General features: G+C 42.4%; 1 protein-coding gene across 1 annotated transcript; it reads right to left on the bottom strand.

The window, feature by feature from the left end:
* Positions 1-4,472: 4,472 nt before the first annotated feature.
* LOC139285385 (alpha-2-macroglobulin-like) lies at positions 4,473-23,293 on the bottom strand. Its single transcript, XM_070905948.1, has 36 exons — positions 23,208-23,293; positions 22,855-23,035; positions 22,507-22,663; positions 21,242-21,294; positions 20,164-20,184; positions 18,874-19,039; positions 18,710-18,794; positions 18,459-18,609; positions 17,316-17,433; positions 17,076-17,185; positions 16,820-16,987; positions 16,458-16,688; positions 15,878-15,941; positions 15,620-15,765; positions 14,995-15,144; positions 14,365-14,505; positions 14,163-14,253; positions 13,850-14,030; positions 13,369-13,594; positions 12,318-12,444; positions 12,085-12,206; positions 10,821-10,872; positions 10,395-10,478; positions 9,472-9,648; positions 9,102-9,177; positions 8,720-8,876; positions 7,803-7,877; positions 7,184-7,346; positions 6,902-7,089; positions 5,840-6,052; positions 5,407-5,531; positions 5,233-5,323; positions 5,058-5,126; positions 4,871-4,976; positions 4,631-4,672; positions 4,473-4,477 (listed from the first exon to the last, which is right to left on the bottom strand). The coding sequence occupies exons 1-36, from the start codon at positions 23,291-23,293 to the stop codon at positions 4,473-4,475; spliced, it is 4,398 nt and encodes a 1,465-aa protein (XP_070762049.1).
* Positions 23,294-25,052: the final 1,759 nt, after the last annotated feature.

The following is a 25,052-nucleotide window of genomic DNA, read 5'->3' as shown; positions in this document are numbered from 1 at the left end:
GGCCAGGAACTCATATGGGCCTGTCAATATATGTGTTATATGTATAAATATGACATCATCTGCCTTGAAATGTCAGCCATCACTCCCTGCACTAACCAAAGCACTGCTGATTCTGTCCTGTAGGTGGCGATCAAACACGTCCCCAAAGTAGATGTGAAGAGTCGACCAATGGCGAGTGACCTGATCTGAGATCATTGCTGATCTTTGTTCACCTCCTTGTTACTTTGTTGTTGATGACGAAAGCACACAGATACACGACCACATCTATCAAAACACTCCCACTGTCGTTATACTGTTTCCTTCAGGTCCTGAATGGAGAGACGTGCATGGTCCCCTTGGAGATGCTCCTCATGGTGAGAGTGGCACATGAACCAGGGAGGAGGTTCTCCTGGTCATGGAGAGACCAGCCTCCTCTGTGGACCTGCTGAACTACATGAATGACATCGGTGGTCCCGTGGAGGAAGACCAGGCTAAGGTACTGAAGCTGGGTGGAGCAAGTTTCTGTGGCGGTGTTTGGTGTTCCCTTCAAGCTGCACCAAGCTACTTTTGAAAATGTCATCATTTTGAATTTTGTCAGTTTCAGTGGAGAGTTTTAGGCTGTTTGTCTCTGTCTCAGAACATCATGAAGCAGCTGGTGAAAGCAGCCATTCAAATGCACTCTGAGGGCGTCTTCCACCGTGACATCAAAGCAGAGAACGTCCTTATTGAAACCTGCTCCGATGTCCCTCGAGTCCGGGTCATAGACTTTGGGTGTGGCTGCTTCGTGAAGAAGAGATCTCACCGCGACTTCTCTGGTACGACGTCTGGCTTCTGCTGCTGCTCTTCATCCATCTGTTGATCTCTGGAGTGATGACTTTCATTGAAACCTTCTACTCATCCTTTGTTTCTTTCTGTCTCCATCTGTCTGTGTTTTGTAGGAACCCCTGCGTACGCCCCTCCAGAGTTTTTCATACGGGGGAAATACAAGGCAGGCCCCACCACAGTCTGGCAGCTGGGTGCGCTGCTCTATGAACTGCTGGAGGGACACAAGCAGTTTACCACCACCAAGTTCCTGCAAAGGAAAATGCAGTACAGCCGCGAGATGCGGATGCTGAAAGTGTCCAGAGGTAAGACAACACTGGTGTCAATGCAGTACCTGAGTTTTGGTTCTCATAGTGTGCAAAGCTTTTTCCCTCCATGTTCCCACAGACGGCTGCAGCTTCCACCCTAAGCTTTGCTTTGTTCTCTGTCTCTCTTCTCAGACTCAACTAGTGCTGCACAACCCACCCCCCAAACACCTCCCACCACCCCTTGTGCTGGGCCAGGAACTCATATGGGCCTGTCAATATATGTGTTATATGTATAAATATGACATCATCTTCCTTGAAATGTCCTCCAGCATTTTGTGTTGATTAATACTTGAAAATATGAATCATTGAAATTCTTTTTGACGTCAGCGTTTCATCCTGAAACATAAACATTAAGTATTTTCATGGTGATTTAGTAAATGTTTGGCCAGCCATCTAAATACTCTGACAACAGGTATTATTCTGATGCTAACCACTGATGAAAAATTCATTATTGACCTTATACGTTTCAACAACAAGGAAGTGCTCCGACTCCATTGCTTTCAGTTTTCACTTCCTGTCATGAGTGTGTAGATTGACAACTGCTGCTTGTGATCACCTTGCATCCGCACTTGAGCAGATATCTGATCAGTTCTATAACATAACGCACAGCGTGAAGGAATTCAACAGCAGTCTGATAAACATCCACAGCATTCATTATATCAGTTTTCCTTCACAGCTCTGGGATCAGCTGGTCAACGGTTATTTACTTACACTCTTAATGCAATATCTTTCTAATTTTATTTGTTTTTACATTTGAATGATTGAGTTAGTGATAATATGAAGCGAAACAGGAGTAGCACATGGAGTAGATACTTTTTACTTCAAGTCAGAAGCTGGTATTCAATTTTTTTGTCCACGGTGAACAGCAGCAGCTCAGATGGTGGAGAGAGAGGGAACAATAAATAACGGTTAGTCAGACAGATAAAGTCATCAAACTCAAGACTCATCAAGAGTCCTCTTCCTCATTAACATCATGACACTCAGCGTCAGGAAAAGCAAGGAGCAGCACGAGGAGCAGCAGGAGGGGAAGCACGAGCATCAGGGAAAGCGTAAGGATAAGCAATAGGAACAGCAGGACCTTGTTGTTGTCGCTCCATCCCATAGTGCCGTGGCGGGAACTGCTGGAGTGGAGGAGAGGGAGGTCTGACATTTTAAGATTAAACACCGTTCAAGCTCACGTGTTCGAGTATTTATAAATAAAATGTCGACGTAATAATGGCTCCCTCTGTGCATACCCAGTATGCCATCTTTATGTGACTCCACTTCAGTAATTTCAGTGTGTTGATACTGATTTTGTTGTGGGGCGATTAAATCAAGTGATCAAGTGACACTCTCACGCTCACATTTTGTGGGAAGAAAGTCATCTCAGGCCATCATGTGTAACTGTGTAAATACTTATTGTATGATGATAAGTATAAAGTGCTGAACCTGAGCACACAAGTGTTGATGAGTTTCACAGTATTAATTAAGATAACTGCGATATGTCACAAACACGACATTATTCAACACACGAAGCCCTCAAATGAATCAAAAAAAGTTGTAAATGCTTTATAGATGCTGTTTTCAAAAGTATTCAACCCCTTTCACTTTGGCAAACCTCAATTCAACCAGGGTGCACAATGTTACCTTTAGAAGGAACCTAATCAGGCGGGTGGTCAATTTGGGAAAAAAAAAAAACACATAGCGTCCATGAAACACATGTAATTCTAGTGTGAATGACTTTGAAAGAGTCTAAAATCACCAACGACAGAGACTTTCAGCGCCGGGCTGTCCTTCCCCTCTCATTGGCTGGTGGCATAAATTGCATTAAAATGAACATTCTTCCCAGATTTCTTCACCTGTTTCGAGCCATTCCTATGTTCATCCCCAAATATTTCTTCCAAAAGCTTGACAGTAGCATTTCACAGTTTATCTGGAATAAGAAGAATCATAGGATGCATTTTCAGCTCTTTTATTGGGTTGCCAATATGGGTTACCTTCATTCTGTTTTACGCTGGAGTAAGTCCAAATCTCTCCACCCGTTTCCCACCTGGCTTCATATTGAACCCGTTTCTTCTTCTTTATAAAAGGGGGCCTTATTAGAAATTGGTACCAACCTTATGCTAACAGTCTGTCTCCACTTATGTCCTCATTTAACAGCGACTGGGTTTTGGACTGCTGGTTCGACAAAACAAGCAGTTTGAAGACACGAGTTTTATGCAGTAGCACTAGTAATTTCAGATTCAGCTGGCAGACTGTAACTGCGTTCTTGTTCTGGCCATTAAGGCATTGAACTGTCAGTACGTCACGGCAGAGAGAGCACCGCTCACTTTAATAGAGAAATGATGGACCATGATTGTCACAAGCAACTATAACACACCCCGATAATATGATACATACATCATACATATTCTTTATCCCACCTTGTTTCCATAAGCAACCTCCAGCTATGAAAATAATAAAAAGCACGCACATTGATGTATTAATGTTAGAGTAACTTGAGTTCTGCAACAGCGCCCTTTAAACTGTGTGGGATATTTGATTTTGCCACATAAACAGTGATTACCCTGAGTGGACCATTTTCTGGCAAACAAACCCGCGTGGTCATCCTCAAACAGCGCTGAAGGGTTACAACACACTAAAGTACAACACCCACACGTCGGCCCAATATTTGTGCAGTGCTGTCCCCAAGGACAGGGACAGGGGACACACCTTTGAGGACAGCAGAGTCCAGCAATGTCCAATGCGAGAGAGAGAGGTGCAACAAAGGTCATCGGCCGGATTCGAAACCAGGGACATTGCGGTTCGTGGTCAGCTTAGTGGTTCTCAAACTTTTTGTCATGCCCCCCCCCCCCCCCCCCCCCCCCCCCCCCCCTTAGAAGTCTATTTATTTCCCTACAATCATATTCACTCAATTTAGTTCCACTCCATGTTTTTCTGCCCTCCAGTTTGAGAACCACTTCCCAAAGCCAAGGCGTCCACACAGAAGGGCCCAAACCAGCCGGCAGGTCCGATCCCCGGCAACCTTCTTGCTGTGAGGCCATCTATTGTTCTTCTGCAGGTATGTTCAACAACTGCTGCTAATAATAATAGCAGCAATAAATGTGTTATCTAATATAGAATAAACAGCAGAACATATGTGGAATATTCACTTCATTTTATTGCCCAACAGGCACGAATTTCACTTCAGACACATACAGGAGTTACTCAGCTGCAAGCCGTTGTGGCAGAACACTAACACATTCAAATCCGTGTTGAACGTGCGCGTGTGTGTTTACACGAACAGACATGGAGTTACACAAGGCACATAAAACGTATCTTTCATAAAATGCAGCTCGTTTTCAATCGCACCGGAATCAGCGACGACCCGAGGACTGACACTCTTCAAGCTGCAAAAGAAAGAATGAGAAATCGGCACATTCATAATCATTTATTATGAATTATCTCGTACTTGCGAGAGCTGGCTTCAGGTTTATGGGCCATTAAGTGACTTTTGTAAGAAACGTTGTCGTGCTACTATGTATGTTATTACAGACTGTTACCTGCAGCACAAGGGAAGATGTATTCTGTCTCAGCCTGGTCACCTGAGAGGAGAAAGAAGAAGCAGAAGAGAGATTGACTTTCTTTATATGTTCAACAGTCACACACACACACACACACACACACACACACGTAGTACTCGAAATTACTAATTAAGTGTTCAGGTTGTTGCATGGCTCTACTGAGGAGCAGAGCGTGTCAGTGTGTGCCGTGGTCTCTGTTAATGGATCTAGGGGTTTTACTTGGCTGGTAGTAGTCGTAGATCTTGACCACGGCTGGCTTCAGGTTCTGCACTGGGAGCTCCTGTACGAGCTTTAAGCTGTGGTTGATGGGCACGTCCTTTTGTAACTGTCGGAAGAGAAACAGGCGACGATCAGTCACAAATCTGAGGGGCGCCGTCCATCGTCCCTCACTGTGAATTCCTCTCACCTCAGTTATGTACACGAGGACATGATCCTCCTTTTGTTCAACGCGATCCACCAGCAGGGCACCTTTGAGCTGTGAGGAGAGGGCGATACTCAGCTGGGTTATCTTTACCGTCATCACGACATCAACGACTGACACCAACATGTCTGTTCAGGTTAAAGTCACTGTGATAACTCACACTCTTCAAAGACTCTGGGTCTGGGACAAAACCAGAGAGCATTTTGATATCCAGGATCACCATGTTTGTACTGTTCTCCTTTCCACTGTACCTGTTAGTGGACACAGGATCGTTTATAGAAATGATTCTTCAGTTATCGCTGTAACATGGATCTAGTTGTTGTGGATTACTTACAGGGACTTTAGCTTCAGACTGAGTCCAGGTCTCTGAGATTTGCTGGTGCAGTCGGCCTCTGGTTTGACCTCCACACTGAGAGTGGTGACATCAGTGGGAGTCGGGATGTTGTAGTGAAGAGAAATCTGGGAAAGATGTCCATAAGGAAGGTTTAATAATCATAATAAGTGAACAAGGGGGGGGGGGGGGGGGTCAAGTGATATTACTTAAATGTATGTATAACAGAGTCAGATTTTACCCCTTATTTAGACCAAAGAAACACCTTGGAATAAACACAGCACACTCACACCCGTAAAATTGGAGGTATGGTACTTTCTGCTACTGGGCTGCTAACATTAGGACATAGTTATAGTGTGTGTGGTGTGGCAGTGTGATGGTTGCGGTGGTGTATGTATATCAAAGAGAAAAGGGAGGAGCTGCAGTGACCTCTGACCTGCATTGAAGCACACGCAGTTCCCTTCACCTCCAGGCTGTACTTCCCTGTCACGTCCTGCAGCAGCTTCTCCTGGTAGAGCAGTTTGTTGCTCGGATTCACATCAAATGTCAGCTGGCCACTGGGAGACTGGACTGTCACTGTGCTTGAACCCCCCGGACTGAACACTACAGTGGAGTAAATGGCCAGAGCCTGGAGAGCCACCACTGTGTCCTGCAACACACACACAATGACACATAAATGTATGCAAATGTTATTTTCTTTATACATAAAGCAAGTTTCAAGCAGGTTTTCATACAGATGTGGCTGCCTGTAAAGTGAGAACATTATGGTCAGTATGGTCACATATGTGATTTGTAGTTAATGGGTTAGAACCAGACTGTGTATAAAGATGGACGATGCGTCTCCACGTCCTCCCACTGTACAAAAATTAAGCCAAAATATCCCGGATACGGCCGCTGCCATCTTGCGCTGGTGACGTCATTTGAAGCCAGAGACTGCGCAGTGGTGATCGAGTGAGAAGTTTATTTGATGTATACTTTGATTTTTAGTTTGGCCCATGTCCCATCCGTTAACATGGAGGGGGCGGGGTTTATGACCTATACTGCAGCCAGCCACCAGGGGGCAATCGAGCTGTTTTGGCTTCACTTTAGGGGAGCTGTCATGTCGTCCATCTTTATATACAGTCTATAGTTATAACTGCTGTTGTCCTTGGTGTGGCATAATCACTGACATTAAATTGTTGAGGTAGTGGGTAACGTCGCTGTCCTGTGAGAAATGTATAAATTATGTGATTTTGAATTTCTCAGATAAACTTAAGGATTTACTATTCCTTTATAGGTGCTCATAAGTCAAATTAAACATTTAAAAGCCCATTGAATAAGATGAAACATGCATCGACACAAAGATGGAAATTTGCCATTTTGGAGATTGATGGTTTTCACAAGACAGCGACTAAACGGTTAAGCTTCAGTGTTAGGTTACAGCTAGCCACAGTTACCTTCTGCTCCTATGTTTTCACCATAGAACACCGTACGTTTAACTCGTACGTTTGAGATGTACCTGTGTAGAGGAGAAGCCTCCATAATGGTTCTGCTGGCCTGTCAGCCATCTGACGATGCGGGCGGCGTCGCCCAGGTCTTCAGCAGTAGGGGAGCCACTGAGTTTGGCCAGCAGCACATAGGAGCTGATCTCCACAGACAGAGAGGCTGACTCTTCTGTCGCTGTCTGAGACCAGTGCCGGAAACCTCCTAAAAACAGCCATCCACAGACAAACAGGCACAAGGCGTGAGCTACATTCACAGCAGCGAAGCCAGAATGATTTCCTTTAGGAGGATGACTCACCTTGGTTTAATGCAACCGTGTCCAGGTGCTTGAGAAGGTGAGCGCGGGTCTCCACGTCTCCGGCCAGGGTGAAGACGTACGCCAGCAGAGCTGTAGTGTAGGTGTTGCTGAGGTCACTGATGGACTCCCTGAGGCAAGACAGGCTCCTCCTCACCACAGGATCCTGTGACAGGTTAGGAGAACACATTGTACACAGCAAGTTTATTCTGTGTTCCTATGAATGGAGGCAATAAAACTAAACAACAGCACATAGGGAGCTTTACAAAGTGAGGACACAGCGGAAACATGCCAGGAATCAAGTATTTACCAGCACCACTGACCTGAATGATAAAGAGGTGGCAAAACAACTACCAACAAATTAAACCACCACCATCAAATGTCATGTCATTGTCAAATGAGGCCTGCAGTGCTAACCAACAGAACAGAGCGAGCTTCAGTGTGGACTGGTTATGTTTCCACCAAGCTTTGCTCTGGATGTTAGCAGGGTCTCCCCAGTTTAAATGTGTAAAAACCACACCAACTTTGTGTTTTCTTCCTTATTGGTTTGTGCAGATCTTGTGAAGGAAATTCTCTCTAGTCGACAGTTAACGCAGCATGAGATCTTTAGGAGTCTACTCACATTTACGGACGTGTTCATCTCCAAGAAGGCAACAGTGATGTAAGCACTGAGAGTCACCTCATCGGACACACCACCCTGTAGAGAGGAAGCATTATGCAGACATCATCATCATCATCATCATCATCATCATCACTGTACCTCCAACACGCTGGCGCGCCCCATCCACAATTCTGAACACAGCTTACACGCAGATTGCAAATGGTGGCATGAATCTGCGAGCTCATGTTTTATTTGCTCTGGCAGATGCGACCGGCGCCCCCCCCCCCCCCCCCCCCCCACCTCCACTTTCAGACAGATTTTCACCCGTCCTGATTCAGGTCGGGCCAATCACAGCCGTTTATCTAATATGGGGCGGGTTTAAGTTGCCATGGAGGCATTTTCATAAACAACCAAGATGGCCGCCGCTGATGTGGAGCGCCATCACGTCAGTATTAAACAAACAAGGACGGTCGTTCATGTTACGGAGGAAAGTACTGGCTTCTAAGTCACGTCACGTTATGTTGAACTAGAAGCCATATGAATTGGACGTTGGAGCTAGCTACCTAGCCTGGCAGCTTGCTGCTACGTCACAGGTTGCGTTGCTCGGATTGGTTGTAGAGCCCAGAGGCATTTTGGTCTGTGATAACGTTGATAACGCCCCTTGGAAATAGAAAATGAACCGAGAGGTTGACCAGGCTACAAAATACAGGTATGAGTCCTACAGGGCTCTCGCATGACTCGTGCATGAGTCGCAATTATGGCGAGTGAAACCTTTTCAAATGAACTTGAGAGGGAATTATCTCGTGTTTTTGGCACTAGTTACTACTGAGCCATGGATAAAAGGGGCCCTGATGGTGCAGTGAAAATGAACATGTCCAACCACTGTCAGTCATCATCCCGTCATATTCATACAAACTCTACAGGGACTTTCAGCTTACCTTCATTCTGTTGTTGAAGAGTTTTCCCGACTGCTGGAAACAGCCATTTCGCTGTTGTTTGTGCTGCAGCCAAGACTTTGACTCCTTGATCTTTGTTGGGTCGATGTAAATGAAAGATTGTGCTTTGGCAAAAGATCTCAGCACAAAAGCGGTCAGCCTGAGAGGATATTAAAACAAAATCAGACAACCCTGCAATGTCTCACGATAGTACCGCAATGTACTAACACTTACGGCCATTAGCTAACCTAATTCGTGCATGAATTAGAAATGCTTGTGCACATGCTTGTGTTCACGCATGCATTTTTCTTTTCTGTAAAGGTTGCACATCATGTACATAAGTATTCTTTATTCTTTGTGAATGATCGATCAGTAATGTTCTCACCAAGTGTTCCCTGTTCCTGATCCAAATGTGCTGTAAGCACCGTCGTCATGTTTGTAGTTCAGTTGTCTCTGGTAGCCTGTATAACAATAGAAACACGCTTATTAGGCCATTAATGATACACACTTTGTCTCACAATTGTCTGCCTTTATTGGACAGCTGGCAGGAGAGAGATGACAGGAAATTAGGGGACGAATGACATGCAACAAAGGTCGGCAAGGGGTTATGGCGGGGATGCTATGGCCACCGGGGTACCCCTGATCTGTAGTCTGTGATTGGAATTATGAGCACTGTCAAGCGATGACACGTGACATGCTTATATCGCGTGCCGGCAGCACCGTTACAGATTCACACAGAGTTCACAGAGACTCACCACTGGTCAGGAAGTTGGTAGCCTTCTCCTTGATGGCTGTGGTCAGCTGCTGTGTGTTTTTCAGGTACTGGAGGATGTAAATGTTGGGGGCCAGGAGCGCCATGTTCTGCTCACCACATCCATACGGCATCTTCAGCAGCCCATCCAGGTTCTTCATGGCCCGGCCCAGGATGTCACCTGCACAAACCCCAACATGTAAATAACCTGACCTTTCATTTCTACATGGACAGATAATCAAACATTTTGTTATGCTGCAAGAATCAAATGTAATATGTTACAAAAGCATCTTTTGCATCTTTATATTTGTTCTTTTGCTCTCATCATGTATATTCTTTTCTTTGTTATTGTTTGTAGTGTCTTGCTCACACAGACTGGGCCCTTTTTTGTGCACGACACTCACTCACTTAAAGTCCCCCTCCGCTCAAACATGTGTTATTGTTACTTCACTTGGATGTTTGACCTTCATTGCGCAGAGTTTGACACCAGAGGGCTGTTTTCAAAGTCATCCGCTGAAGGGCGAAAGTTTTTCCAAGCTCACCTTAAATCTCAGTTTAACACATGTGCATACGAGCTGTGACATCACAAATGTTTGGAATCCAATGAATTTTTCAGTGAAGAAGAAGACATCTTGTGTCCAGCTGATATATTAGCATATTTATAGATTCTATAACATGTTACATGTGAGAATTTCACCCCTTTGTGGAAAAAACTATATTAGACACAAATTATTATTCAAAGCATAGTATTTTTATATGTCTTAAAACATGTCTGGAGGGGGGAAAAAATTGAAATTTGAAAGCTCAGTGGTTTGAAATGGTTTGACAACAATGGTATAAAAGCAAAACATGATTTTTAAAAGGTTAACCTGTCAGAATTTGTCTGGTTAAAGCAACACTCAATTAAAAATGAAGTTATTTGTTTACCCAGGACTGATAGTGAAGCACGCGCAGATCCATCAATCATGTTCTCAGGGAGTTTTATGTCTATTTCCTCTGTCAACGCTTCCCCTGTGTACAGACAGACAACACACACTTTACAGAGAGAAACTCAAGTAGAGCTCAGTACTTAAACAAAGATGTCATTTAGATGGTTAGCGCATTCTGAATTAAAACAAGTCAGACTGGAAATAAGATAGATCAATGTCCCAAAAATTGGGGGTTCTTGGAGCTCTTCTATTAGCTTGATAAAATGTAATAAAATGTTTTTGAGTAATGACATTTAAAAGAATCTGAGACGCCTGCGCTACACTTGGCACAATTGCCATAATCACAATGAAACAAATTGCTACCTGCAAGTAGTGAATGTCCCTATTGCATTTTTGACATGTAATCTAGTCGAACCACACTGACCTTTTGGGCACAGCAGAAAGTTGTGGGTCTTTGACATCTCAGTTCCCTCAGCCTGAGAGGAAGAAATAATATGAGTTTTAAAGTTTCTATCTTGTATTAAATGCAAAACTAGAATTATCGCCCCATGGTTGTATTCCTCTGACAACCAGTCAAATTGCAGTTCCACACATCCATGTCTGTCCAGACTCATATAATATATGCAGTGAATACTTGGAAGGAATTGAATAAAGCGTGGTTATCACTATATTGATGATACATAATTATGTATGATTGCAGTGAATATACATTGTTGAACTGATTAATGAAGGATTAGCATAGATGTATTGGTATAGCTACACAAAATGTGGTGCTTTTGTTTTCTCCTGGCATTTTGAGATGCGAAGCCTCTCTATGAGCTGTAGGTGAAACTCATTCATTCACTCATTCATTCATTCATTCATTCACTCACTCACAGGATCACGATCAGCTAGGTGCGCTCCAATATGTTGTTTGCAGTCACGTGATTCAGAAAAAGCAAACATTTCAGAATGAGGCAGGAAACGAATGGCAGAATGGACGAGGTGGAGGAAAGTCCGTACTTTGCCAGTTGTATTGTTCAGTCATTGTGAAATCTGGAATTGTCCAATTCATTCTTAAATTATGGCTAAAAACCTATTTTGGGGCCACAATGACCTTTGACCTTTGAGTCAAAAGTGTCACCTTATGGTGTTGAATATTGGCCAAAAAAGGCATTTTTCCAGGACTTGAGGTAACAGTGAAGTTGACCTTTGACCTTTTGGGTAAAAACTGTCATCACTTCATCGTTGTATTCCATTAACATTTGTGTGACCTTAGTCTGTCATAGCCAGACCTATCTCCACACAGGGTCTGGCTCAACCCATTATCATTCTGGCTCGTTTGTATTTCTTTAAACCAATCACAATCGTCTTGGGCGGTGCTAAGCCCAGGATGCAGCGGCGGTGCTCTGGCAAAACAGTAACACACAGATAGTGGAAGGGGAGGAGAATTCCGACTGAAATAGAATAGAAAGTCTTATCCCAACAGCCCACATCCGGTGAGTCAGACTAGAGTGACCTTGACCTTTGACCTTTTTGACCAACAAATTCTAATCAGTTCATCCTTGAGTGAAGTGGACGTTTGTGCAATATTTGAAGAAGAAATTCCCTTGAGATATTGCATTCATGAAAATGGGACGGACGAACAGATGGTGGCATGAAAATAATGATTAAGGGACAAACTTTTTATTTGTTTTTAAGGTACCAACCTTTACTATGAGAGATCGTGTGACCACATCGATGCGACCTCTCTCTGGCACGCTCACAATCTCATTATCACATGAAGCTTGGGATGTCACAGCCTCAGCAGTCACAGACACATTCACAACCCCTAAAAAAGATCAACACACACACAGTGTGAAAGTCGATTAAGTTAATTCGTTCAGTTCGTCCACCTTGGTACCCTTTAACATTTCACTCCGGTGTTGATGTTGATCCTCACCTAAGGCTGAGGGGGCCATGGTCCAGCTGAGGGTCTTACGCTCATTGCCACACAGACAGGACGTGTACTGGTCGCCAGAGAGGGGAGTGAGGGTGTAATCTAAGGAAGGTGCTGGAGTCACAGTGACCTGTTCAAGAGAGACAACAATATATTTTATAACTGGAGATATTGTGAAAATGCAAACAAGTTTGACCTTTCGTAGGTGCATCTTGCAAATGTTTTTGTTCCAAATAAAAGCAGACATCAAATTATTGAGTCGTTTGAAAACTAACCTAGTCAGGAAAGAGAGGATTATTCCAAATATTTACAAGAACTTTGGTAACTCTGTCATTATGACTGAATCGACAGGGCCCACAAGAGAGATGGGGAAAGTTGACCAGCGTGCCAAATTTTTGTCCATTCAATTTCAACAATGCTTTGAAAGTCCACCTTGAAAAGGGAGTGGGTAAAATCAGTATCTATGGCAATCTGTTTAATGAGAATAAGAAATTAAGTTTGCATTCGTCAAGGCCCGAAATATATAAAAGGAGTTCATCGGCATATAAGGACAGTTTATGAGTGAATCATCTGTGTTTGTCCCTTCAGTTTAATAGCTGGGTCGAGGAGTAAGTGACAGCCCTGTCTGGTTCCTCTATATAGAGGGAAGTATTCGGATAAAACAACGTCAGTACAAAAAGAAGCCAGGTGTGATGGAGGGTCTTCATCACATTTAATTATGTTTTGTCCTGATAGGTATAATGTTTATTTTTGTGTCCCAGATCATCCAAGTTAAAGAAGATCAGTGATTCCCTGAGAAGAAAAACTGTATTTTGGTATATAATATTGGATGAATTTCCATAACATTTCCACCAGAGGATGAATTATAGTAACTTTGGTGATTCCTTAACTTTTCATCTAGCACCATCATCAGGACAAAAATTCAATTTGCCCAATACTTTGATTTATGACCAAAATTACCAAATGTTAGCACGCCAACACACACACAAACTAAGATGGCAAGCATGTTGGCATGCTGACATTAGCTTATAGGTCGTGTGAAAACGTTCATTACCATGATGCAGCTGGACAGGTAGTTGAAGGTGGTGGCCCTCAGTTCAAAGTGCTCCCCCCGGATGATGGAGTAAGGCAGGCTGAGCTCGAGGAAGAAGGGCTGGAAGACGTTGAGCTCTTTACGAGGAGCCAAGCCAAAACCCTGAGGGGACAAACAGAAAGCCTCCGTCTCCCAGGTGGTGATGGTGTCTGGGACGGTGAGGGACACATCCTTCGTTCCAGACTTTCTGAATCAGCAGACACGCACAAACATATTCAGTGAGCTGGAAAGACATACTTACATAGGTCATGACAAAAATGATTTGTTACAACAATCAGGTTAAATTAAAGTCTTGATGAGCAGTGTAAGTCAATTATTTTCATGCAATGCATGTAGGCAGGGAGACACTTTAGTCCACATGCTCTGTGGGCCCAAAAATGCACACAAACAAATATTTTTCCCCATTTCATGACCATCAAAATCCCTTGTGACAGAAACTCACCCAACTTCCACCAGGTCCCATATCCATGTCTCTGGGAAGAAAGTGCGTATTGTCTCTATTGGTGGAGGTGGAGGAGCATAGTTTCTGCCACCGCTAGCCCCACCAGGACCAGGTACCCCTGCCATTCCTACTACTCGCGAATCCATTCTGTGTACATGAGGAGCGCCATCATAACTTATACCTGAAAAGAAACCAGAAAATATTCCATCAGGGAATAGCGGGGGGTAGCAATGACACAGTGAGTCAGTTTAAAGTCAGTTTAAATGCTGGTAAATATTCAGTGTCACTTGATAGAGCAAAAACAATAAGTTACCATAGTGGCCTTGGTGATATTCTCTTCCCCTGTACCTGAGGCATGAAGGCACTCGGATAAACAGGTTCGTTGCCACCTTCAGCCCTACATTCTAGATAATCCAACAACACACAGGCATCACCAAAAAGTTAATTAAATGTGTAACAACAAAAAACATAATATATTCTTTATATTGTATATTATTTTGTTGTGCAGGAAGTACCTGGAAAACTGTATGAGCATCGTTTTCCTCGACCCCGTACGGCATAACGTATCTTCTGGGTCTCACATGCAAGCATTCTACAGGATCTTGAACATCATAAGGGGTGTAGGATACCTTTCTGACAGGCAGCAAATCAAATATCTGAAAAGAAAGGTATGATTCAAAGCTATAAACTGTCAAATGTTTGTTGTTCTATGAAGATCTGACAGCTTGGGAGCTCTTGGGATTAAAGGCTTACTCTTTTGTCTTGAATCATGGATGTAAAGTACATCTGTGCCTTTATACATAAGGTAGACTTTTACCGAAGGATACACCTCACATATGTGATCATAACTTTTTTTGTATAGCATTTTCAGAACAGTGTGCTGTACAACTGGGAAAAAGTAACAACAAAATCCGCATTGAACTGTATTGAACAGCTGTATTACACAGTTAGTAACAATGTACAACTGGCAGAGGCAGAAAAGGAAGAAAGAATAATCATGACACGATCCAGTCTCTGGCTTCTGTTTGGTGTCTAGTGTCGGCAAAAAATGTCGTTGCACATTTCTGATCCGTTGTTTGCTTAATTAACGAATTCTGAGTCGGGTACAGCCCTAAAATGACGTACGCTTCTATTCTCGCAGTTACCTTGTCTGCCTCCAGAGTCTTCCCTGGCTCCTTGATGAGGACGCTCTGGTCGACAGCGCTCACGCCACACAGCGAGTCTGGCTGGGCCGTCACCTGCAGGACGCTTTCCTCGCCTGGGACAGCCGAGGACGGAGAAAACTCCAGCGACACCTGAGACATGCAGAAAACACACGTCGCACCACCTGGTATGAGATGAGAACCTATGGTTTTCGTCAACGTGACACAAATGTGTATTTTACTCCAAAACAAGATTGATCTTAAATCAAAACTGTAAATGAAATCCCTGACCTTTTCATTGTGGGGAGTGACGAGGTCAGAGCCTAGATGTCAAAAAGTCAATGCTGCACATGCTCCACATTTACGTAACAATCCATTCCCCGTGAACTGGCGAACTGAACTTAACTTTGACTTGTATGCTGTGGCTTCAGACAAGGGACATACCACCATACATAATATATCAGGTTAAAGTCATTCATTTGACAACTAGTGTGGTATTTATCATTTCTACAAAAAAATCTGTCCTCCTTTCAATGAAGGGCTACATATTGACCTTTTGTAACACAACCAGCCTACACATACATCTGGCGAGCGCAGTCGCTGCCACGCGTCTTCTCCTCACACTCACCTTGTGACTGAAGCATTTTTCGGTGGAGAAGTCGGCACTGTGGGCGATCACACTCTCACTGGGGAGGACGGCGTAAGCCACAACCTGGACCATTGGTGCCATCTCTGCAGACACTTTCAACTGGAAGGACACCTCGCCCTCAGTCACTGAAACAACAGGAACAACTGTTATGAACAGCAATCATCATTCCAAGGCCTCCGTAGATCAATCAAAATGCGGCCATGCTAATTTAAAGGGTAATCGTAAGACGTCATCCACCTGATGTCTCTCGCACTTCAACCTGTTTAACTCCTTGCATGACGATGGCTCCTTTGGATAAGACCTGGAGAATATGAGAAAAAAAAAAAAACGACACAAAGAATCACAACACTACCTGCTGTTCTGGTGTGTGGTTATTTGTCACGTTCCCAAGCACTTAGTGAAATATGTTGGTATGGTTCATGTCAAAAGGTCCAGCGTGGAGGACATCAACGGAATAAAATACAGTTGCTTTAAAGACAGATCTGGGGCCAGTCTCATAAAGCGAGTGGAACTTAGTCTGGCTCTGGTATCTGGTTTTACTGAACTAAACATCGGTGATCTTGAATAACTGGTCACTGTCTGCCATTGGGACATAGGGTACTTTTTTTATCTAGATGATCTATCATTGAGTCTATAAAACATTTTCTATTCACAAAGTAGCCTCATAATTTTCAATAGTGCATTTTATGTATTACTGATACTACTAAAGCTATTTCCCTGCTTACACTAGGGTTAAACGATTAACCCTGATGTTAGTTAGAAAAATGTGAGAGGCCCCTGGCTTCATTGATTGAGAAATACGTCACCCGCCACTCACCAGATATATCACATCCACGGAGCCCTGGGCCTCTCCAACTACAGTGTATTTGACGGAGATGCCCCCCTCTCTGTCGCAGAGAAGTGGTTCATCCTTCTTCTTCATCACCTCCAGGGAGCTGACTGTTTTAGTATCAGGGGAAGGAAGTTGGGCCACAGACAACACGTGATTTGCAACCTCGTGGTATGCCACTCTGTAACCAATGTAGTCCCACGTCGGCTTGTTGCTAACCTGGGTTGCAGAGGAGAAACACCATAAATGAGCTCATGGTGGTTGAGGTAGCAGAACGTTTTGGAAAGACATGATGTGACTGACAGATGTTGTGCTTGCAGGTTGTCTCTTTAGTGCTACTTCTTACTCACATAGAGTTGGATGTCATTGTTTCGGTTAGCTGTGCTGAACGAGAAAGCGGTGACGCCATCGCTGTCAGTTGTGAGGTTCTGCAGCAGACGTGCTGACCACCTCTCACCCTCGAACAGGTACACCGGCATGTCAGGAATTGGCGTATTGTTGTAATAAACTGCTTTCACCTGTTAGAAGCACAACGTTGTATCACTGAGAATGCACATGGCTTCATTTGCACTATGTATATAATCCCACTGAACCGCATGCACCTACCTTTCCCTCCACGTTTGATCCTTGCTCATAAATCTTGGGTGTGTCAATAAAGGACAGCTTTCCAACAACATAGGAAATCTCCATTCTGTTGTCTTGTTGGTGTGAAATACCTGCACAAGAAGCCTCCATGTTACAACAATGTGTGTGCCATATTGTTGAAATATATGACATTGTAATTTTCTTGTTACACCGACTCTCTCTTTAAGATATAAATATAATATAAAATATGATAGGACTCGCCTGTCCCCTCCTCTTCCACCACGGCTCTGATGTTCAGAACATCTTGCAGCACTTTTTGGTCAAATTTTGTGAAAGCTGACATCTTGAAGGTAAAAGTGGCACAGCCTTTCTTGTCTGTCTAGAAAATACAATAAAATATGATAAAATACAATGGAAAAGTAAATAGGACATTTTAAACCCCCCCCCCCCAAACTGGTCACAACGCTTTCATGTTTTTTCAGTATTCACACACACACACACACACACACACGCACACACACGCACACACACCACACAAGTGCCCATGTGGTGCTAGGTAACACAATGTCAAACACCCTGGCTCGCCCGGTCAGAATACTGTACATTTACACCACACCATGACTGCAGCTGTATGCGACGATGGAGTGAGGAGACAGGCAGACATTTAAATTACAGTTACAAATAACACTGCCTTTTTACACTGTTGTATCTTGCAGTTATCAGAGTGCAAAGCTTTTTTTATGAATCAAAAAGGTGAACACTTTTAATATGCAGGTGCAGGTCTATTGATAGCTATAACCTATACACTCGATTGTCATGGACATGGAATATAGGTTCAGAGCTTAGCACATAAAAGTGAGGGAGGGAGGAAATTCAGCCCATAAAGCCATGAGGGTCAGTTTTGTAGATGTGGTGATGACGCACTTGAACATCTATGATATGTTCATTCATTTCAAAATGGTTGTACATTTTCTTCCACAACTTTTTTGCATACTACTTTTGATTCATTTCAAAGTAAAATGATCTCTAACCTTGCTCTATTTTCCTGTTAGACGCAAAATGAACAGACACGTCAAAGAACCGACACAGGAAGAGGAGGAAGAAGGGAAGAAGGCAGAAAGAGGAGCTGACCCAGGAACACTTAAGAGTCCAGGAAAAGTGATATCTGGAGTTTCCAGGTGTCAATGGACTCCTGTGTTTGTTTTCTGCATGCAAGCCTTTGGAAATGAAACATCAAACCTGGCCAAAACACACACTCCTTAATTTTATGAATCTGGTTTTTGTAACTGCTCAAAAACTGCTGCTGTTATCCAGTACGTTCTGTATGGGCTCATCATGTAAGGTCTACCTTTATATGCACCTTGTTTCGGCAGAAAGATGAGACTGTCGCTGCAGCAACTGTACCTGCTTTGCCTCCTTTTGGCATGGGGCAGTTATGTCAGGGACTCCCTCCGGTTGGTCAGGGGTGATTAAATAGGTCGGATGCATGTAGTGATTAAAAGGTCGGCACACCTCAACTGTAGCACTGCCTGGCACAGGCTGTCCGTATGTATACCTAATCAGGTGGACATAAAAAAAAGACGTCATTCACTCACCAAACTGGACCTTTTTTAGGTCCATGTCAGAGCGAAGTGAGTGAGAGGGCTTTTACTTACGTTGCACATACTTCAGCTTTGATTTCTTCCTGCCCAATACTCGCTTCATTCGATGCATTTATTTTTACATCAAATTTGGGCAAAACTGGGGACAAAATAAGATTGTTAGCAGTCTTGCTTCATTACAAATGCATTGAAATGGAAGGTTAAAAACCCCGACTTACCGTATTTCTCCACCTTGAAGTTGTGATATAGTTTACTTTCACCAGTCGACACAATGACTTGGTAGATCCCTTCACGGGCCTCCGAGTTCAAGGAGTGAGAAAGCTGCAGTATTTTCCCATCTGACGTTTCATTCAGCCACTGTCCAATCCTGTTGTGGCTAGCATCCTGTTCAATAAGGCAAATGGGAAGAAGTTGTATTTATGACAAAAACAGGGATAATGATGTGAATACAGGGAGAAAATGTACATGCCACACAGAAGTGCAGTGCTAACCATGCTGCTCGTGGTTCTTTTTCCTCCTTCAACAAGACGGCAGATGAAACTGGGCCATACATTTGGACAGCGTGAACTTCTACTTGTTGACTCTCAGTGTGAAAAGCATCATGTTTGCTTAAAGCACTTTTAAGAAAGTTTGAAGCCGACTCCTTGGCAACATATTATTTGAAACTACTCTCAAACAAATCCCGATTGGGAGGCTAATATTAGTGTCCAGTTACAGATACATTAATTGGTATTTGGTGTCCTTTTAAAATCAGGTTTATTGTAGTTTGACAAAACTCAAGGTCCACTTACTTGCTTTTATTAGCTAGCGATAACACAGTCTTGGAGAGGAAAAAAAAAAAACACAAACAAAACTGAGCAAACATCCATCTGCTGATGAAGACCTATGAGGCTGTTAGAATATCCAGAGAATGCTAGTAAGTGGAGCTTGAGTTAAGACGTTTTTTAGCCAAACTAAATGTTGCTATACTTATACAGCACTTTTCAACCTTAACATGTGGACGAGGGGGAGCCGGGGATTGAACCCCCGACCCACTCTAACCCACTCTACCTACCGCGAAACACCATGCAGCCCACAACAACATTACACTTGATTTAAGAAGGATATGGGACAAATTGAAACATGACTTTTTAGTTTTAGATTTTTTTGTTTCCAGTAATTCTTCTTTATACATACCTTTTATGTAGTTTTTCTGGTATTGGTATGTATTGTTATCATATTATTATATATATTATTATATAACAGATTCATTTTCAGTGATGTTTGCTTTTCAAAATGTACTATTCTTATACTGTCATTGTTCAGAAATGCCTTGTTCAAAATATCCCAAGTACATACTGAATATATATACATATGTGTGTGTGTGTGTGTGTGTGTGTGTGTGTGTGTGTGTGTGTACATACTCCTTAATAGTCCTTGCCAATAATTTTTGTTAATGTAGAAATAATGTGTTTTAATAATAATAGTAATGAAAAAGACATAAGAAAAAAGTGTGGATATTGTCTTACCTCAATTTCGATGACATTGTACTGCAACAAAAGAAAGAGAGATTTGTTTAAGGACTCATGTTGTTCTCATCACACAGTGTCCAAATGAGTCTGAGTTAGACATTTGACTTTATTTAATCACTGAGAAATCAACAACGACGGTGATCAGCAGTCAATGCTCTGATGCTTCACAATCAGTGTACAGGTATGTGTAACACACATTGACAGGAAAAGGGCCTGTCCCCTGTAGTTCTTTGGGGGGCGGGTGGTTGCACACACAATTCTATGAATTTGTTTCGTATAGATTGGTTGTTATCACCTGTTACCACCATAAAATGTATTTTCTGCAACAAAATGTTGCAAAATGAGAAAGAATTAGGGTTCAATAGTTTTATTTCAGGAAAAATGTTTTAACGCAGCACCGGCAAGTTCACCTAAAGGGGCCCTGGTTGTACTATTAACCCAGAGCTTCACCAGGAGCTGATCGATTAGAGACAGAACTCTGGTTACAGAGCAGCCCATGTCTGTCAATTCATTATATCATTTCTGTTCACTTAACTCCATTAGCATATATATATATATATATATATATATATATGTATATAAATTCTGGATAACTGGGGCACAAATTAAAACCTGCATCATTATCAAACAGTATCGCTAATAGCTACAGTGGTTTCAGTCAGGGATGTCCCGATCAAGTTCTTTTTGGCCCTGATCCAAGTCCTTTAATATTGGGTATTGAGTACGATCCGATACTTATATTCACCTTGATGTTGACTAAATATGTATCTGACACATTGAACGGGTGTAGCCATCAGCTAGACAGGAGACTCACTCTGTTGCAGTTGTTGGGACTACAGAAACACTCGGCCCACTCTGATTGTACCGTGGTGTTACACAGTGGACACAAACCCGACCACAGCCACGTTTTATTTTGGACTGCCATCAAATTACTCCATTTGGCGGCGACGGTGCTCAGGTATTAGATCCATTGAAATATGCCCCTACCGGCCCCAAAACTAATCTTTAGGATGGGCTCGGGACATGGCTAAATGAGATCTAAAAGAAAAGGAAAGTTCAAAGTTCAAACACTCACCAGCCGACTGGCAGGTCTGAACTTGGTGTCCAGAGAAATGACTCTGAAATGTACTGAGAGAAATGCAAAGAGATTATGTGGAGCTTTTACAGTGAATCTACACCAGTGTTAAACATCCTGACAGACCACTGAAACTGACATCCTGTCAAACTCAGAAATTAGATTAAATTACATCATTAATATCAAATTTATAAACGTTAGATAAGATCACAATAACAGATAATCTAACGTTGGCTTTTACATCACTCCCTCTGTTGTCTGTCTTGCACTTTAACATTAGAACAGTGCAGTTTATCTGAAGCCGATCCCAGCATGCAGTGGGCTGCAATCTGGGAGATTACGGACGGGTTTCCGAGTGACGTCTTTGTGAGATGCGCAAACACGCAGCGGATAGACAGCAAACCAGAGTGACTGAGAGCTTGTGGGGAGATCAACACAACAAGTTGTTTTTGTTACTTTCGTAAAAGTAAAGTAAGAAAATGTTTAATATGCCAAGAAGGAAAGAGTGTTTCAAGGTAATATAGCTCACATGGCTCCTCCGTGTTTGTGGCTGCTTAATGAATATTGTAAATGTTTGACATTACTGATATGATATCCAGAATGTTGGGGCTTATGTGGTTTTTACTTGAGCAGCAGGCAAATAGCAGGATGCATGTTAATGCTACTTTTTTCATATATGCTAACGATACTTTTTAAATATATGTTAACATTATTAATGCTAACATTACATTTCTCATATATATTAATGTTACTTTTTTCATATATGCTAATGATACTAATGCTAACATTACATTTTTTTCATATATGTTAATGTTACTTTTTTTCATATATGCTAATGTAACTAATGCTAACATTACTTTTTTCATATATGCTAATGTTACTAATGCTAACATTAAATTTTTCATATATGCTAATGTTACTTTTTTCATATATGCTAATGTTACTAATGCTAACATTACATTTTTCATATATGCTAATGTTACTTTTCCCCCCATGCTATCATGTTGTTTGGGCTTCTGTGCCTGTTGATGTTCTGGGACACACACAGTTCAGTTCTCACTACCTAGCCTTACCTACCTCAGCGTTATCACTGTTTCCAACACATTGCTTTATTTTGAAATGTCCATATAAAAGATATTATGACATTGTGGCAATGAGTTTTCTACCCCATTCTGTGTGCACATCTGCAATTGATTGCAAAGGGGAAACACTTATATATGTTACCATATTGTGTACGACATCATAGATAAACAGCTCAAGGTTACCTGTTTGTCCAGGGAGGTAGATGGGTTTGTCCGTTTGGACGAATGTCATTGGCTGATAGGCTTTGGTCTTCACTTTCCTGACTTCTTTAGAGTAAAATGTGTCGCCTCGTACCTCCACCTCCAACTTCTGCACCTCTTCATTCTGCACTAAAGGAGCCTGTGACAGAAAGATATTTAATAGACAGCAATCAAGAGAATTACTCAATGTTAACAGCAAACACAAGTCATCCTCGTTTATAATTGAGATATTTCTTTTCAATGTACATTCTTTGAAGTTAAACCATAGCATGCTTTGTATTAACATTTTAAAGAGTTTTTGTAGAATAATTAAATGTCTGAGGAGCTGACCTTAAACTGAACGCAGGTGTGAAACTCGGCGTTGGATGTCTTCTGGAGGAGGGTTGTATTCTGCTCTTGGGACTTCAAAGTGACGGTCAGGACCAGAGTCTCGTTGGGCTGCAGGAGACTCGCACAGAATTTGGTTTCAGCTCCGGCTTCAAGAACTGCCGGGATGGCTAACATGTAGTGCCTGCAGACACAGAGACATGCACACATGGATCTCATATGGAGGAAACTCAGAAGATTGTGCGGCAAAAACTCATTATCCAAGATGCATGTAAAACTAGTAAACACTAAATTACACACATTAAAGACCCCACATGCTATTATATCCTTTTTTTAGACAGCACAGGTAAACTTACGGTCCTGCCACTGCTGGACCCACACACATCCAGCCCACAAAGACACACAGTGTCCATGTCCACATCTGAATCTCAGGGTGACCCATGACTGACTGACATGAGCCTCAGAGTCAGCATCTGTTAAATAGCCTCTGATACCATCCACCCCCGCTTCACACACACACACACACACACACACACACACACACACACACACACACACACACACACACACACACACACGCGCTCCCTCATCATGCAACCCCTTTATTTGATTTCCAGGTATCTCATGGGTCAATCATTTATAGACTTTAAGTTGTTTAATGTATTGTGTGAAGCTGACTTTTTTTAAAAAAAAACAATTTAATCAGGTTCAAAGTTCAAAAGGTTTGTCATTTCAACTAAAAAAATGAAATGTGAAAGTGGCATATTTTTCTACAGAACCAGGGTATAAAAACTTCAAATAAGTCAAATAAATCAAATAAGTTATAGTATAGATTCTATATTTTGTCCACCTGTTTTGTACAGTACCAATGCATTCACCAATTTAACATCTCTGACACTGTCTCAAAAAAATGGAACATTATGAGTTTTACATACTGTGGCGATAATAATATAGTATAATACTTATATTATAAAGGCGTTTGTATTGCTGTATATCTCATGCGAAGATATTTCACTGTTTTCAAGCATTTTGTTTCTTGCATTCCTTCCATGGTGACAGTGGTATCAGTGTTACAGTAAGTTGAGTTCTGCAACGTTGCCCTTTACCCAGCTTGGGATGTTTGATTTTGTCATGCAAACAGCTCCTGATTACTAGGGCCAAAGTAGACCAGTTTTTTCCCCACTAAGTAAACCTTTGTTGACTGATAAAGTCCTCAAACACCGCTCATGGGTTACAACATAGTAAGAAATGTGCTTACTGTTTAAAACAATCGAATGCAACCACTTTTTATGGTACTTATATGCAAATAATGTAACATTAAATGATTCTCCACGCTTTTCAAGCAGAAAAGCTGCATGCAGTGAATCCAAGCAGCTGGAGCTGCACACAAAGCAATAGCAATAAACTAATTCAACTGTCATTGCAGGGCTAAAACATTGTAATATTAAAATGTCTAAGCACTTCTGTTATAATATCTGTCATCTGGACAGGAAATAAAAGGGGAGCGTCACAACCAACAGCAGTCAGCCGTCACTAGAAGCCATTAAAACTGAAACCATGTACAGTATAAAGATGATGAACAAGTCATGGAGAGACTCATCAGCACTCCCCCTCAGGGACGAGGGGGGCGTCAGCATGTTTAGTTTTTGGCTTTTTTTTCCCGGACAATCTGTCTTCACTAGAAAAGAAGCCGAGTGTGTGCCCTCTTCCTGTTAATGTAATAATTAACAGCATGTTTAAACACAAAGAAAGTGCATAAGTGTATATGCTACGAGAGAACCCTGGGCCATAGGTCAAAAAACAATTTGTTCGATCACATCTGAGGCCATAATTGCGACACTCAGGTGGCGAGAGAATCTGAACTTTTGTGTCATCAGTGTGCACGAAAAGTTACAGGAAGGTTGGCGGGGAATTGCTGTAAACTTGACGGTTGACCTAATCACTCTGCCTATTCTTCTGCATACGCCGGTTTTGTGTGTGAGGCTGACTTTCACTGCAGTTACACAGTGTCGTCAAGGGAGCCATTTGTTTGTGAAAACCCAGTTAAGCCAGCCGCTGCTTGGATTTTAAAGCGCGTCCGTTTGTGCTGTTGCGGTACCGGTGGGCGAAGAAGGACATGCATCTCAGCAACCATCTCTCACATTTTATGTACCAAGTACAAATAACACTAGATTACACATCATATAAATAAGCCTTGTTGA

The sequence above is a fragment of the Enoplosus armatus genome, chromosome 5 (assembly GCF_043641665.1).
Source record: "Enoplosus armatus isolate fEnoArm2 chromosome 5, fEnoArm2.hap1, whole genome shotgun sequence".
In the NCBI taxonomy this organism is placed as follows: Eukaryota; Metazoa; Chordata; class Actinopteri; order Centrarchiformes; family Enoplosidae; genus Enoplosus; species Enoplosus armatus.
The sequence above is the reverse complement of the archived record's forward strand: the minus strand, read 5'-3'. Positions and strand labels throughout refer to the sequence as shown.